Source organism: Heptranchias perlo, chromosome 29 (genome assembly GCF_035084215.1).
Source record: "Heptranchias perlo isolate sHepPer1 chromosome 29, sHepPer1.hap1, whole genome shotgun sequence".
Lineage (NCBI taxonomy): Eukaryota > Metazoa > Chordata > Chondrichthyes > Hexanchiformes > Hexanchidae > Heptranchias > Heptranchias perlo.
In genome coordinates this window covers 17,437,020-17,451,873 of record NC_090353.1, presented here as the reverse complement: position 1 = coordinate 17,451,873, position 14,854 = coordinate 17,437,020, and the positions used below count along the sequence as shown (strand labels likewise).

The 14,854-nt window shown below is 50.4% G+C and overlaps 1 protein-coding gene across 1 annotated transcript in view; it reads left to right on the top strand.

Annotated features, from left to right (window-relative positions):
• fbn2b (fibrillin 2b) overlaps window positions 1-14,854 on the top strand; it is a 196,345-nt gene that overhangs the window by 125,535 nt on the left and 55,956 nt on the right. Inside the window, exons 28-33 of the mRNA XM_067968183.1 lie at window positions 1,182-1,307; window positions 3,331-3,453; window positions 4,245-4,370; window positions 10,158-10,283; window positions 11,887-12,009; window positions 13,001-13,123. Of these exons, the coding sequence (XP_067824284.1) occupies window positions 1,182-1,307; window positions 3,331-3,453; window positions 4,245-4,370; window positions 10,158-10,283; window positions 11,887-12,009; window positions 13,001-13,123 (747 nt within the window). The remainder of the gene's footprint in view (window positions 1-1,181; window positions 1,308-3,330; window positions 3,454-4,244; window positions 4,371-10,157; window positions 10,284-11,886; window positions 12,010-13,000; window positions 13,124-14,854) is intronic.

The following is a 14,854-nucleotide window of genomic DNA, read 5'->3' as shown; positions in this document are numbered from 1 at the left end:
TCAGCAGAAGATGTGCTTGAGGGGCCGGGGGGAAGCTCTCCTGCTCCTCCTGGCCCACAAGCAGTGCTGGAAAAGCACTTACGTGTTGGATCGGGCAGTTCTCGCCTCCCTTCAGCTGCCAGGTTTCCCAAACCCTGGGAATCCCGGCCCGCAGCCATTAATTTCAACTGGCTGCCAAAATATGAGGAACGCAGCCTCATTTACATATTATAATGACGGACCCGCCTCTCCAGAGCGGGTTACTTAGCTGCCCCCAAACCCGCCGCAGTTAACCCGTAACTAGGCTCGTATGCAGCCGGTTGGAGTCGAGTTTCACATTTTTAACAATTTAACCCCCTTCCCCCGACCCTCTCCTGCCCATTGTGGGGAATTAAAATCCCCCCCAACGTGTTAATCCAAACTCTGAGCACAGAGCTGGTACGAAATGACTAAGAAATACTTAGGGAAGTCAGAGGGGCAGGAAAGCCCAGGTTGAGTGTTCTCTGTTCAAGTAACTTCCTTTATGCCCGTCTGAATAAAAAGGTAATAAAAATATCCATTGCTGGTTATAAAATTTCCTCCAATTTTTAGAGCCTCCAGAATCGGTTCCGTGGTGTGACAGACAGAGAGCAATGTTTGAGGCTTGGGTCAATTCCCTTCATTTTACAAAGGGCTGCAGCTTTGGACCTGCCATGGATCCAACTCAGAGCTGTCGGGCCCCAGAGTGGTCTCTCGTGACTGAGGGGTACAGAACGAAGTCAGCTTCGCGTTTCCCCAGTGTCAGACTCACTCTGAGGTGCAGAGGAGCCGGGAATCATAAAACAGTGCCTTGTGGTGAATCATTCAGGACCATGAAATGTTTAAATGTCTCAAATCTGAGGCCTGAGGCTGAGTGTCTAATACCCAGACCTCAGGACCACTTGGTGAAAGGGGTGTGGAACTCACAAACCAAATTTACAGCCATAATCAGAAGCGTCCAGTGCTTCATCTCTGGGACAGGTCCCCGTGCGGAGCCCAGGCCTGGGGCATTTGCATTGTCTCTCTCCTCACCGCCTCCCACCCCCAATCCCCAGCAATCATTGATCCCGAAGGCTGCAAAACTAAGCTGGGATGTTCTGAGTTGAACATGTCGTCTGGTGTTTATTTTCTCTGCTGAATGCGCTGTGTCTCTTGTACACTCACACCTTTCTTCCCTGATACAGATATCAACGAGTGCTCTCTGAGTGACAACCTTTGCAAGAATGGCCGCTGTGTGAACATGGTTGGAACCTATCAGTGTGCCTGTGACTCGGGGTACCAGGCCACCGCCGACAGACAGGGCTGTGTGGGTAAGGGCTGCATCATCTCTGGCTGAATTGTATTGCAGCTGTGGAGCTGACGTTAATCGGTGCACTAAAGTGTAAAATACGGACTAACCTTGGGGACGTTATTCTCCCGAAATACCATTTAACCTGCTCAGCTCTCCTTCTGGACAAGTGGACTGTTGCATGTCTGAGGTCAAAGGTGGTGAATAAAGGGAAGCGTGTCAGATAATGGCCACTCGGTACTGCCCCAACCTCTTGTCATATCGCTCAGCCCCACCACCCACCTTCTCACTATATCCCTCAATCCAACCTACCCACCTTCTCACCATACCCCTCAACCCCACCTACCCACCTTCTCACCCTATCCCTCAACCCACCTTCTCACCATATCCCTCAACCCCACCTACCCACCTTCTCACCATACCCCTCAACCCCACCTACCTACCTTCTCACCATACCCCGCAACCCCACCTTCTCACCATACCCCTCAACCCCACCTACCCACCTTCTCACCATACCCCGCAACCCCACCTTCTCACCATACCCCTCAACCCCACCTACCCACCTTCTCACCATACCCCGCAACCCCACCTTCTCACCATACCCCGCAACCCCACCTACCCACCTTCTCACCATATCCCTCAATCCAACCTACCTACCTTCTCACCCTATCCCTCAACCCACCTTCTCACCATATCCCGCAACCCCACCTACCCACCTTCTCACCATACCCCTCAACCCCACCTACCCACCTTCTCACCATACCCCTCAACCCCACCTACCCACCTTCTCACCATACCCCTCAACCCCACCTACCCACCTTCTCACCATACCCCTCAGCCCCACCTACCCACCTTCTCACCATACCCCTCAACCCCACCTACCCACCTTCTCACCATATCCCTCAATCCAACCTACCTACCTTCTCACCCTATCCCTCAACCCACCTTCTCACCATATCCCGCAACCCCACCTACCCACCTTCTCACCATACCCCGCAACCCCACCTTCTCACCATACCCCGCAACCCCACCTACCCACCTTCTCACCATATCCCTCAATCCAACCTACCTACCTTCTCACCCTATCCCTCAACCCACCTTCTCACCATATCCCGCAACCCCACCTACCCACCTTCTCACCATACCCCGCAACCCCACCTTCTCACCATACCCCGCAACCCCACCTACCCACCTTCTCACCATATCCCTCAATCCAACCTACCTACCTTCTCACCCTATCCCTCAACCCACCTTCTCACCATATCCCGCAACCCCACCTACCCACCTTCTCACCATACCCCTCAACCCCACCTACCCACCTTCTCACCATACCCCTCAACCCCACCTACCCACCTTCTCACCATACCCCTCAACCCCACCTACCCACCTTCTCACCATACCCCTCAGCCCCACCTACCCACCTTCTCACCATACCCCTCAACCCCACCTACCCACCTTCTCACCATACCCCTCAGCCCCACCTACCCACCTTCTCACCATATCCCTCAACCCCACCTACCCACCTTCTCACCATACCCCTCAACCCCACCTTCTCACCATACCCCTCAACCCCTTCTCTCTCCAGAAACACATCTAATTGTCACTTTACCCCATTTGCACCGTCTTTTTCAATATTCTTCTCTGGTAATTTATTCCATAACCTGATTACCCTTTCGGTAAAAAAGTTCCCCCGACTTCCCTTCTTACTCCTAAATTTTGAATGATATTCCCTAGTTTTTGAACAATTTGATTATTTTGAAAACTTCAATTCTTTCACTTGAATATCTTCCTTTTCCAAAGAAAATAATCCCAACTTCCTTAACCTTTCCTCAGAACATCGATCCCTCAGATATGGTATTATACTGGTAGTCCTTCATTGTATCCTTTCAAGGGCATTTATAGCCTTGCTCTGGACTGATAACTAATCCTGCTCACATTACTGCAGGAGATCCTCATTTTGTTTTTAATTGATTCCCCATGAGAGTAACAAAGTGTATTTGTATTACACGGAGACCCAGATACAAGTTGCCTTTTTCTTATTTCAGATATTGATGAATGTACAATCATGAACGGGGGGTGTGACACACACTGCACAAACTCGGAGGGAAGCTACGAGTGCAGCTGCAGTGAGGGCTACGCTCTGATGCCCGACAAGAGAACATGTGCAGGTAGGCAGCACGGGACTCTTAACATTGACCGTATCCTGCAATATATGGCATGGTGATACCAACTGACTTTGAATATTGGGCCTGATACTGTTTCCAAGCCCTGTGTAATTTTACTTTTATTTCTGACAGGGTTAATGTGACTCGTTTAATAAACTGATCTTTTGACTCCCATTGTGGTAATCTGGAGCCCTGGGGCCTCGTTTGTTGATGGATGATTCGATAGCTTAGTAATTCCGTTTCTGGACAGTTGGACTGTCGTTATGGGCTTTGAATCCCAAGCTAGGCAGTGATTGGAACTAGACTGTTCCCATTGGCGGGCTTTCATCGGGCAAAGCAATAACTGGAGCGCCTCGCGGCAAAGGGGCGACCATCTTGGATAAAGCGTAATCTATAATATATCGCCGTTCCATCATCGTCGCTGGGTCAAAATCCTGGAACTCCCTTCCTAACAGCACTGTGGGAGAACCTTCACCACACGGACTATAGCGGTTGAAGAAGGCGGCTCACCACCACCTTCTCAAGGGCAATTAGGGATGGGCAATAAATGTTGGCCTCGCCAGCGACGCCCACATCCCATGAATGAATTTTTAAAAATCTGTTCCTTCCAGCAGCACTCATCCCTGCTAACTGGAAGGGAAGGTTATTAACAACACTGTGATGTGCAGACTTATTCCCTGACTGACGGAGGTCAGGATGGAGCTGAAAGGGTTACAAAATCTGAGATATAAGTGGGTGAAATTGGTGTCAAATCAAAAACTTTTTGGTGACCTTGTTGATTTTGATTTGCTCAGATATTGATGAATGTGAGGAGAATCCTGATATTTGTGATGGTGGACAGTGTACCAACATCCCTGGGGAATATCGCTGCCTCTGCTACGATGGGTTCATGGCTTCCATGGACATGAGGACCTGCCTGGGTAAGAATTAGAGCTCGTCACTTTTATTAAAACTTTATGCAATAAGCAGGAACCACATATAAATCTACAATAGTGTCATCCGCATTTGGAGATAACAGTCAATATTAGAGGAGAATATTTCAGAATTAATGACAATTTTTCACCCACTGGTTGTTGATTTTAATGATGATGTGGCTCTTTCTATTTGGGGCTCAGTTCCCTGGTAACAGTGATCCCGGGCGAGTCACAAGGTATGAGTCACTTGGCACGGGTTACAAATGTGGCAGCACTGAGGGCACATCGCTCACTGGAGACGGGCGCTCAGGTGGAGCACAGTTTGTTTTCACACCAGAACACAAAGCCTGTCACCAGACTGGATTTTAGAGTCTCCAACTTGCACAGGGAAGGAGGGTGGGCCCCACTGGTGCATGGGGGGAGGGACAGACACTGTGATTGATGGGGGGGAGGAACAGACACTGTGATTGATGGGGGGGAGGGACAGACACTGTGATTCATGGGGGGGAGGGACAGACACTGTGATTGATGGGGGGGAGGGACAGACACTGTGATTGATGGGGGGAGGAACAGACACTGTGATTGATGGGGGGGAGGGACAGACACTGTGATTGATGGGGGGGAGGGACAGACACTGTGATTGATGGGGGGTGGGACAGACACTGTGATTGATGGGGGGGAGGGACAGACACTGTGATTGATGGGGGGGAGGGACAGACACTGTGATTGATGGGGGGGAGGGACAGACACTGTGATTGATGGGGGGAGGGACAGACACTGTGATTGATGGGGGGGGGGACAGACACTGTGATTGATGGGGGGGAGGGACAGACACTGTGATTGATGGGGGGAGGAACAGACACTGTGATTGATGGGGGGTGGGACAGACACTGTGATTGATGGGGGGGAGGGACAGACACTGTGATTGATGGGGGGGAGGGACAGACACTGTGATTGATGGGGGGGGAGGAACAGACACTGTGATTGATGGGGGGGAGGGACAGACACTGTGATTGATGGGGGGGGAGGGACAGACACTGTGATTGATGGGGGGGGAGGGACAGACACTGTGATTGATGGGGGGGAGGGACAGACACTGTGATTGATGGGGGGGAGGGACAGACACTGTGATTGATGGGGGGGAGGGACAGACACTGTGATTGATGGGGGGGAGGGACAGACACTGTGATTGATGGGGGGAGGGACAGACACTGTGATTCATGGGGGGGAGGGACAGACACTGTGATTGATGGGGGGGAGGGACAGACACTGTGATTGATGGGGGGAGGGACAGACACTGTGATTGATGGGGGGAGGAACAGACACTGTGATTGATGGGGGGGAGGGACAGACACTGTGATTCATGGGGGGGAGGGACAGACACTGTGATTGATGGGGGGGAGGGACAGACACTGTGATTGATGGGGGGGAGGGACAGACACTGTGATTGATGGGGGGGAGGGACAGACACTGATTGATGGGGGGGAGGGACAGACACTGATTGATGGGGGGGAGGGACAGACACTGATTGATGGGGGGGAGGGACAGACACTGTGATTGATGGGGGGGAGGGACAGACACTGTGATTGATGGGGGGAGGGACAGACACTGATTGATGGGGGGGAGGGACAGACACTGATTGATGGGGGGGAGGGACAGACACTGATTGATGGGGGGTGGGACAGACACTGTGATTGATGGGGGGAGGGACAGACACTGATTGATGGGGGGGAGGAACAGACACTGTGATTGATGGGGGGGAGGGACAGACACTGATTGATGGGGGGGAGGAACAGACACTGTGATTGATGGGGGGTGGGACAGACACTGTGATTGATGGGGGGAGGGACAGACACTGATTGATGGGGGGGAGGGACAGACACTGTGATTGATGGGGGGGAGGGACAGACACTGATTGATGGGGGGGAGGGACAGACACTGATTGATGGGGGGGAGGGACAGACACTGATTGATGGGGGGAGGGACAGACACTGTGATTGATGGGGGGAGGGACAGACACTGATTGATGGGGGGGAGGGACAGACACTGTGATTGATGGGGGGGAGGGACAGACACTGATTGATGGGGGGTGGGACAGACACTGTGATTGATGGGGGGGAGGGACAGACACTGTGATTGATGGGGGGAGGGACAGACACTGTGATTGATGGGGGGAGGGACAGACACTGTGATTGATGGGGGGGAGGGACAGACACTGTGATTGATGGGGGGGTGGGACAGACACTGTGATTGATGGGGGGGAGGGACAGACACTGATTGATGGGGGGTGGGACAGACACTGTGATTGATGGGGGGGAGGGACAGACACTGATTGATGGGGGGAGGGACAGACACTGTGATTGATGGGGGGGAGGGACAGACACTGTGATTGATGGGGGGGTGGGACAGACACTGTGATTGATGGGGGGGAGGGACAGACACTGTGATTGATGGGGGGGAGGGACAGACACTGATTGATGGGGGGTGGGACAGACACTGATTGATGGGGGGAGGGACAGACACTGTGATTGATGGGGGGAGGGACAGACACTGTGATTGATGGGGGGGTGGGACAGACACTGTGATTGATGGGGGGGGAGGGACAGACACTGTGATTGATGGGGGGGGGGACAGACACTGTGATTGATGGGGGGGAGGGACAGACACTGTGATTGATGGGGGGGGGGACAGACACTGTGATTGATGGGGGGGAGGGACAGACACTGATTGATGGGGGGGAGGGACAGACACTGTGATTGATGGGGGGGGAGGGACAGACACTGTGATTGATGGGGGGGGGGACAGACACTGTGATTGATGGGGGGGGAGGGACAGACACTGTGATTGATGGGGGGAGGGACAGACACTGTGATTGATGGGGGGGGAGGGACAGACACTGTGATTGATGGGGGGGGAGGGACAGACACTGTGATTGATGGGGGGGGGGACAGACACTGTGATTGATGGGGGGGAGGGACAGACACTGTGATTGATGGGGGGGGAGGGACAGACACTGTGATTGATGGGGGGGGGGACAGACACTGTGATTGATGGGGGGGAGGGACAGACACTGATTGATGGGGGGGAGGGACAGACACTGTGATTGATGGGGGGGGAGGGACAGACACTGTGATTGATGGGGGGGAAGGGACAGACACTGTGATTGATGTGGGGAGGGACAGACACTGTGATTGATGGGGGGAGGAACAGACACTGTGATTGATGGGGGGGGAGGGACAGACACTGTGATTGATGGGGGGGGAGGGACAGACACTGTGATTGATGGGGGGGAGGGACAGACACTGTGATTGATGGGGGGAGGGACAGACACTGTGATTGATGGGGGGGAGGGACAGACACTGTGATTGATGGGGGGGAGGGACAGACACTGTGATTGATGGGGGGGAGGGACAGACACTGTGATTGATGGGGGGGAGGGACAGACACTGTGATTGATGGGGGGGAGGGACAGACACTGTGATTGATGGGGGGGAGGGACAGACACTGTGATTGATGGGGGGAGGGACAGACACTGTGATTGATGGGGGGAGGGACAGACACTGATTGATGGGGGGAGGGACAGACACTGTGATTGATGGGGGGAGGGACAGACACTGTGATTGATGGGGGGAGGGACAGACACTGATTGATGGGGGGAGGGACAGACACTGTGATTGATGGGGGGAGGGACAGACACTGTGATTGATGGGGGGAGGGACAGACACTGTGATTGATGGGGGGGAGGGACAGACACTGTGATTGATGGGGGGGGGGGGGACAGACACTGTGATTGATGGGGGGGAGGGACAGACACTGTGATTGATGGGGGGGAGGGACAGACACTGTGATTGATGGGGGGGGAGGGACAGACACTGTGATTGATGGGGGGGGAGGGACAGACACTGTGATTGATGGGGGGAGGGACAGACACTGATTGATGGGGGGAGGGACAGACACTGTGATTGATGGGGTGAGGGACAGACACTGTGATTGATGGGGGGAGGGACAGACACTGATTGATGGGGGGAGGGACAGACACTGTGATTGATGGGGTGAGGGACCATCACTGTGATTGATGGGGGGGAGGGACAGACACTGTGATTGATGGGGTGAGGGGGACAGACACTGTGATTGATGGGGGGAGGGACAGACACTGTGATTGATGGGGGGGAGGGACAGACACTGTGATTGATGGGGGGGGGGACAGACACTGTGATTGATGGGGGGGGGGGACAGACACTGTGATTGATGGGGGTTGGGACAGACACTGTGATTGATGGGGGGGAGGGACAGACACTGTGATTGATGGGGGGGAGGGACAGACACTGTGATTGATGGGGGGTGGGACAGACACTGATTATTATCACATATTACATAATACAGTCCATATTATGAAAAGGATATAGAGGCATTGGAGAAAGTGTAAAAATTATTTACCAGGATGATGCCAGAACTGAGAGGTTACGCCCATCAGGAAAGGCTGAACCTGCTGGGGCTCTTTTTTCTCTAGAAAAGAGAAGACTGAGAGATGACCTGATAGAGGTCCTTAAGATTATGAAAGGGTTTGATAGGGTAGACGTGGAGGTGTTTCCATTTGTGGTGAATCCAAAACTAGGGGCCATAAATATAAGATAGTCACTAGTAAATCCACTAGGGAATTCAGGAGAAACTTCTTTACCCAGAGAGTGGTTAGAATGTGGAACATGTTACCACAAGGAGTAGTTGAGGCAAATAGCATAGATGCATTTAAGGGGAAGGTAGATAAACACATGAGGGAGAAAGGAATAGAAGGATATGTTGATGGGGTTAGATGAAGAGGGGTGACAGGAGGCTCACGTGGAGCATAAACACCGGCACAGACCAGTTGGGCCGAATGGCCTGTTTCTGTTCTGTATTTCTGTGATTCATGGGAGGGAGGGATGGAGTCAGTGGGGGGGGTGGGGAGAAGGATCCGGTGGTGAGTGGAGAATGGGTTGGATCCATTGGTGAGTGGGGGGAGGGGTGGACCCAGTGGTAAGTGGGGGGGAGGAGAGGGGGAGGGGAAGAAGGATTCAGTGGTGAATGGAGGGAGGGGGATCCAGTGGTGAACAGGGGAAGGGACAGACCTGGTGATGAGTTGGTGGGGGGGGAGGGGGTGGTGGTGGTTGGGGGGGGAGGGGGTGGTGGTGGGGAGGACCCGGTGGTGAGTGGAGGTGGGTGAAGGGAGAGGACCCAGTGGTGAGTGGGGTGATGGGACGGACCCAGTGATGAGTGGGGGGAGGGATTGTCCCAGTGGTGAGTGGGGGGAGGGATTGTCCCAGTGGTGAGTGGGGGGAGGGATAGTCCCAGTGGTGAGTGGGGGGAGGGATTGTCCCAGTGGTGAGTGGGGTGATGGGACGGACCCAGTGGTGAGTGGGGGGAGGGATTGTCCCAGTGGTGAGTGGGGTGATGGGACGGACCCAGTGGTGAGTGGGGGGAGGGATTGTCCCAGTGGTGAGTGCTGTGATGGGACGGACCCAGTGATGAGTGGGGGGAGGGATGGACCCATTGGTAAGTGGGGGATGGGACTGATGCTTTGATTTTTGCTGTGCAGTTATAACAAAACAGATTGAATTGCGGCCAGTAATTGACCCCTGTCTGTAACTGATTAAAATTGCACAGTACAATATTTGAATTTAAGCTGCTACACCTTCATTACTAATATAGCATAGTGTGGATTTAACCTGTAAACCTGTGACTTTAATTAAGTTCTGTCCTGCTTCAGTTTCATTAGCGTTGCAAAAAAAAATCTTTTATTTTGAACTTTCCTTCCAGATGTTAATGAGTGTGACCTGAATCCCAACATCTGTCTCCATGGCGACTGTGAGAACACCAAAGGCTCTTTCATCTGCCATTGCCAGCTGGGATACTTTGTGAAGAAAGGAACTACAGGGTGCACAGGTGGGAACCTTAGATCTTCACGTTGTTCTCCTGCAGATTTCCCATTGAAGTTAAAACTCAAACTCCATACTGAAATCAAATCAAAGGCCCTTTGTTCAGAGTTCAATGCAGACTTTGCAAATATTTCCAAGTCAGTTTAATGTGGCAGGGTATTAATCTGTTTAAGCTGCCAACACACTGCCCAGCATACTCTTCCTCCTCCTTGCATCCTCACCGTGTTGGAATCTAGGCTCATCACACCATCTACTCTAATTCACTCTTCCCCAAGATCTGAAAACTGTGGAACTCCTTGCCTCCCTCGGTTTTCCCTTTCTCCTAAAACCTACACTGTCCCATTAGACACTCCTAAGCAGATACAGTAATCCCTAGCTCTGCCCCAACAACGTACCTGAGCCCCCAACCTCAGACGAGGATCTCCAGTGTGATATTTTTTCATTTCCCACACCAGCCATCCTGGGGCCTCTCTGAGTCTGATTGTTGACTTAGTGCGTAATTCGGGGTAGTTTTGTGCTGTTAGCTCCTGCCCACCAAGAATTGGGTTAAGACTAGAGGGGAGAGTTCCCTCTTTGCTGTATCTTGGGAACACTCAGACCGTCAAATCTACACCCTCACTACGCTGTCAAGGGATTTCTGGAGCTTCCTCAAATGAGTGTAACTGAACCTGAGCTTGCAGTAGGTATAAATCTGATGTAAGCATCCAAATGAGGCAGGAAGAGGTGTTCCTGACCTCTTAACTTTCCTCATCTTAGCCCATGTAGAGTTTTGGGCATCCATAATAGAAAGGACATTAAAACCATGGAGAGCATGCAGTGTAGATTCATGGGAATGATGCCGGGGATGGAAAACTATAGTTATGAGGAGATAATTAAGATATTGGGACTATTTCTAATGGCTAAGAGGAGATTTAGTAGAGGTTTTTAAAATTATAAAGAGTTTTTGATAGGGTGAATAGGAAAATACTATTTGTTCAGGTTGTGAAGGTCAATAACAAGGAAGGGGTCATCAATTTTAAATTGTCAATAAATGAGTGATTAGAAAACTGTCTTTTTGTGGAGTGTTTTTGGAGCATGGAATACTTTACCACAAGGAGTAGTTGAGGCAGAGACCATTGCATCTTTTAAGGGGAAAGTGGAGAGATATTTGAAGCAGAGGAAGATACAGGGCTCGAGGGAGAGAGCAGGACAGTGGGATTAATTTTGGTCTGTTCTAGCAAAGAACCTGGACAGACACAATGGGTCAAATGGCCTCCTTCCATGCTGTGAACTTCTATGGTTCTAAACTTCTAACGTGTCCACTCTGTGCCCAGGCCTCTAGCGGTCCCAGGAGTTGTACCGTATGAAAGAATAAGATCAGCACTTAATATCGAAAAAGTAATGAATCAGGATTTCACCCAGAATTTTTTTTTAAACTTCTAATGCATTCTAGAATATTCTGCAATTGAAGCAAATTAATCTCCACAAAATATTCACATCATTTGGTTCCATAACCCTTCATTTTCTGAGGCAAATTTGCTGTTTTGAGTCATTCTGTAATCTGGAATGTTCCGGAGCCTCTAAACACCATTAAAGCTCGGTTGCTCAATGCTTCTTCTACTTTTTCACAGATATTGATGAGTGTGAAATCGGAGCTCACAACTGTGACATGCACGCCTCTTGTGTGAACGTGCCAGGGAGCTTCAAGTGCAAGTGTCGTGATGGATGGATCGGAGACGGACTTAAGTGTATCGGTGAGTATGTCGGTGATTGTTCGCTTTAAATGGGGAAACCCAACTTCATTTTCAGAAAGGAGCAAACAAATCGGGGAGACTGTGTCTGAGCAATCTCTTTAAACGAGGTTTCCCATGGGTTTCTAATTTAGGAAACCGCTGAGTGTTTCTAACGCTAACTGCTTTGTGTTCAGAAACAAATAACAGAATTCTTTGACGTTTGGAAAATCTCCTGCTCTTAGACTCCTTAAATCCAGCTTTTTGTGAGCATTAACGGTTAAAGTTATCATCACACCTGATTAATTAGACCCGAGTTAACCGTTGCCTTGTGGTTATTGTTTAAAGGGCCAGCGTCATTATGGAATACAGTTTGGCGAGCCTGTTTTTTGATTTGTTTACATAAGGTGATGACATCGGTTACATCACGTCTGTGTGACCCCCTTGTGATGATAATGATGGAGCTTTCCTCACCAACCACCTCCCACCCCAACCAAGGCTGATGCTCATTTATGAAGACACTGGCTATTTAACAGCTTGATGCCCTCCACACCCCCCAGTATAATGTGGCACCGAGCCACACAAGCCATGAAGTTCCAGGTTCCATCCCCAGTCTGTACCAAATTCACCAATCTCAGCCCGGGGCAGCGGTTGGGCCCCACGTTTGGCCTCAGCACCCCTGAGCTGGAGAGGGGGAGAATTAGCCGGGGTGATAATAAATGCTCACAGCCTTATATAAATATTAAAACTAAAACCTGGAGATTGGAATATTGCAGTAAGTATAACTTGGAGATTGCAGTGCGATATTATTGTTGGGGCGTTTAATGTGTTTGGCTCCTATTCCTCTGTCTTCTATTGAAACCGAGGCGCTTGTTTAAGATTAAAGTGAAGTGCTGAAGAAAGAGGAGGGTTCAGGCCTTACCATCAGGTGGTAGCTGTGTAATGCCTGCTGGAGTGAGGGATGTGTGCACACTTGGGATTGGACTTCTGATCACCGTTGATCTTTCCGTTGCAGATCTGGACGAGTGTGCCACCGAGGAGCATCAGTGCAACCCCAGCGCCAACTGCATGAACACGCCAGGCTCGTATCGCTGCGCCTGCAAGGATGGCTTCAGCGGGGACGGCTTCAGCTGCTCAGGTAACGGGTCCCCGGGTGAGAAGATAAAAGAGAGAGGCGCAGACCGAACTGCTGCGGCCTGTCTGGGATGTCAGGCTGCACCGGGCACTGAAAGTGTGGGAAGGTCTGAATCGGGTGATGTGTCTGATGATCTGGTTGTCAGAATTATGCATTGTTTTTTGTGACTTTGAGGCTACTTTTCCTGCTCATGTCTCTGGTGCCGGCTTTAGGGCCTTGTGATCTTTTACCTTCCAACACTGTACAATAAATACTGCTGTCACCAGAAGCTGCAGGAACCACCTCCAGAGGTATTTTTACCCCCATATTTCCAGACATAGAGGTCTTTAAAATTATGCAGGGGTTTGATAGGTAGATGTAGAGAAGGTGTTTCCACTTGTGGGGAGACCAAAACTAGGGGCCATAAATATAAGATAATCACTAATAAATCAAACAGGGAATTCAGGAGAAACTTCTTTACCCAGAAAGTGGTTAGAATGTGGAACTTGCTACCGCATGGAGACATTGAAGCGAATAGCATAGATGCATTTAAGAGGATGCTAGATAATTGCATGAGAGAGAGAGAGGAATAGAAGGATATGCTGGGAGGGTTATATGGATTACGGAGGGAGGAGGCTCGTGTGGAGCATAAACACTGGCATAGACCAGTTGGGCCAAATGGCCTGTTTCTGTGCTGTAAATTCTATGTAATTCTATGAAAGTGCCGGCAGGTTTTTCCCATCTCTGGGCAGGCTCAATCCTGAGGCCTGAAATGTGGGCCTGTGAGTCAGGCTTCTCCAAACACTTTTACTCATGCCCAGCACGTGATTAGTATCAGTCACTCCAGACACTGATTAAACTACCAACCTGGTTTATTCAAGTCGAATCATCTGCAGAAACAAGCAATTGTTTCAGTCCAAATAACAGTGCATTGGAAGGTTAAACAGGCAAACCCATCAGATGAGTTCCTTTGACTGACTTTCTTTGCAGATGAGCAGACATGCCTCGGAATGGAGTAGCTACTGTTACAACCCATCTTGCAATTATGTAGGTGGCTTGCCTTTGGAGCAGAGACTGGCCATAAATAATTGGTTTATCAAAAGTATCTGATCCTACAAAGTCTTGCCTTTCAAAAGTTAGCCTGGGAGATAGAGACATTTTACTCGAACAATGAGCAGTTAATACCACAACACATTCACAAAGACGTGCCAGTAGTCACCTGTGGTGTTTGACAAATGTTGTCTATGTTAGGGCTGTCCTGATTAGATTATGCCATTGCTTCTAACACAGGACTGTGCTCAGTGATTGTTTCCCACATCTGATGGTAAACAACAGTATTGGCTTGACTGAGGGATCCTAAAGGAATCTGTTTTTAAGCACAGTACAAAGAGCAAAACCATAAATTACAGATAGAAATGAAACATTTTTGTCCCAGCGGATTCTTAATCACCTCTCTTGTACAGGGGTTCTCCAGCAACCTAGTCTAGAGTCCAGTTAGAATTGAAACACCTCACAGCTTTCAAGGAATTTCACAGGCAGCTGACTTTGTGTTGTCACTGCAGCTGTGGGACCCAGTCCGCAGTATACACAGAGCAGATTCTACAAGGACTCATGCAATATAAATGGGGAGGATCCCACAGTGCTGGGACCCTCTGCAGTATAAATGGGGAGGATCCCACAGCACTGGGAACACCTGCAACAAAAGTGGATGAACTATTTCTACTTGAAGAGGCTGTAATCATTAAATAGAGAAGC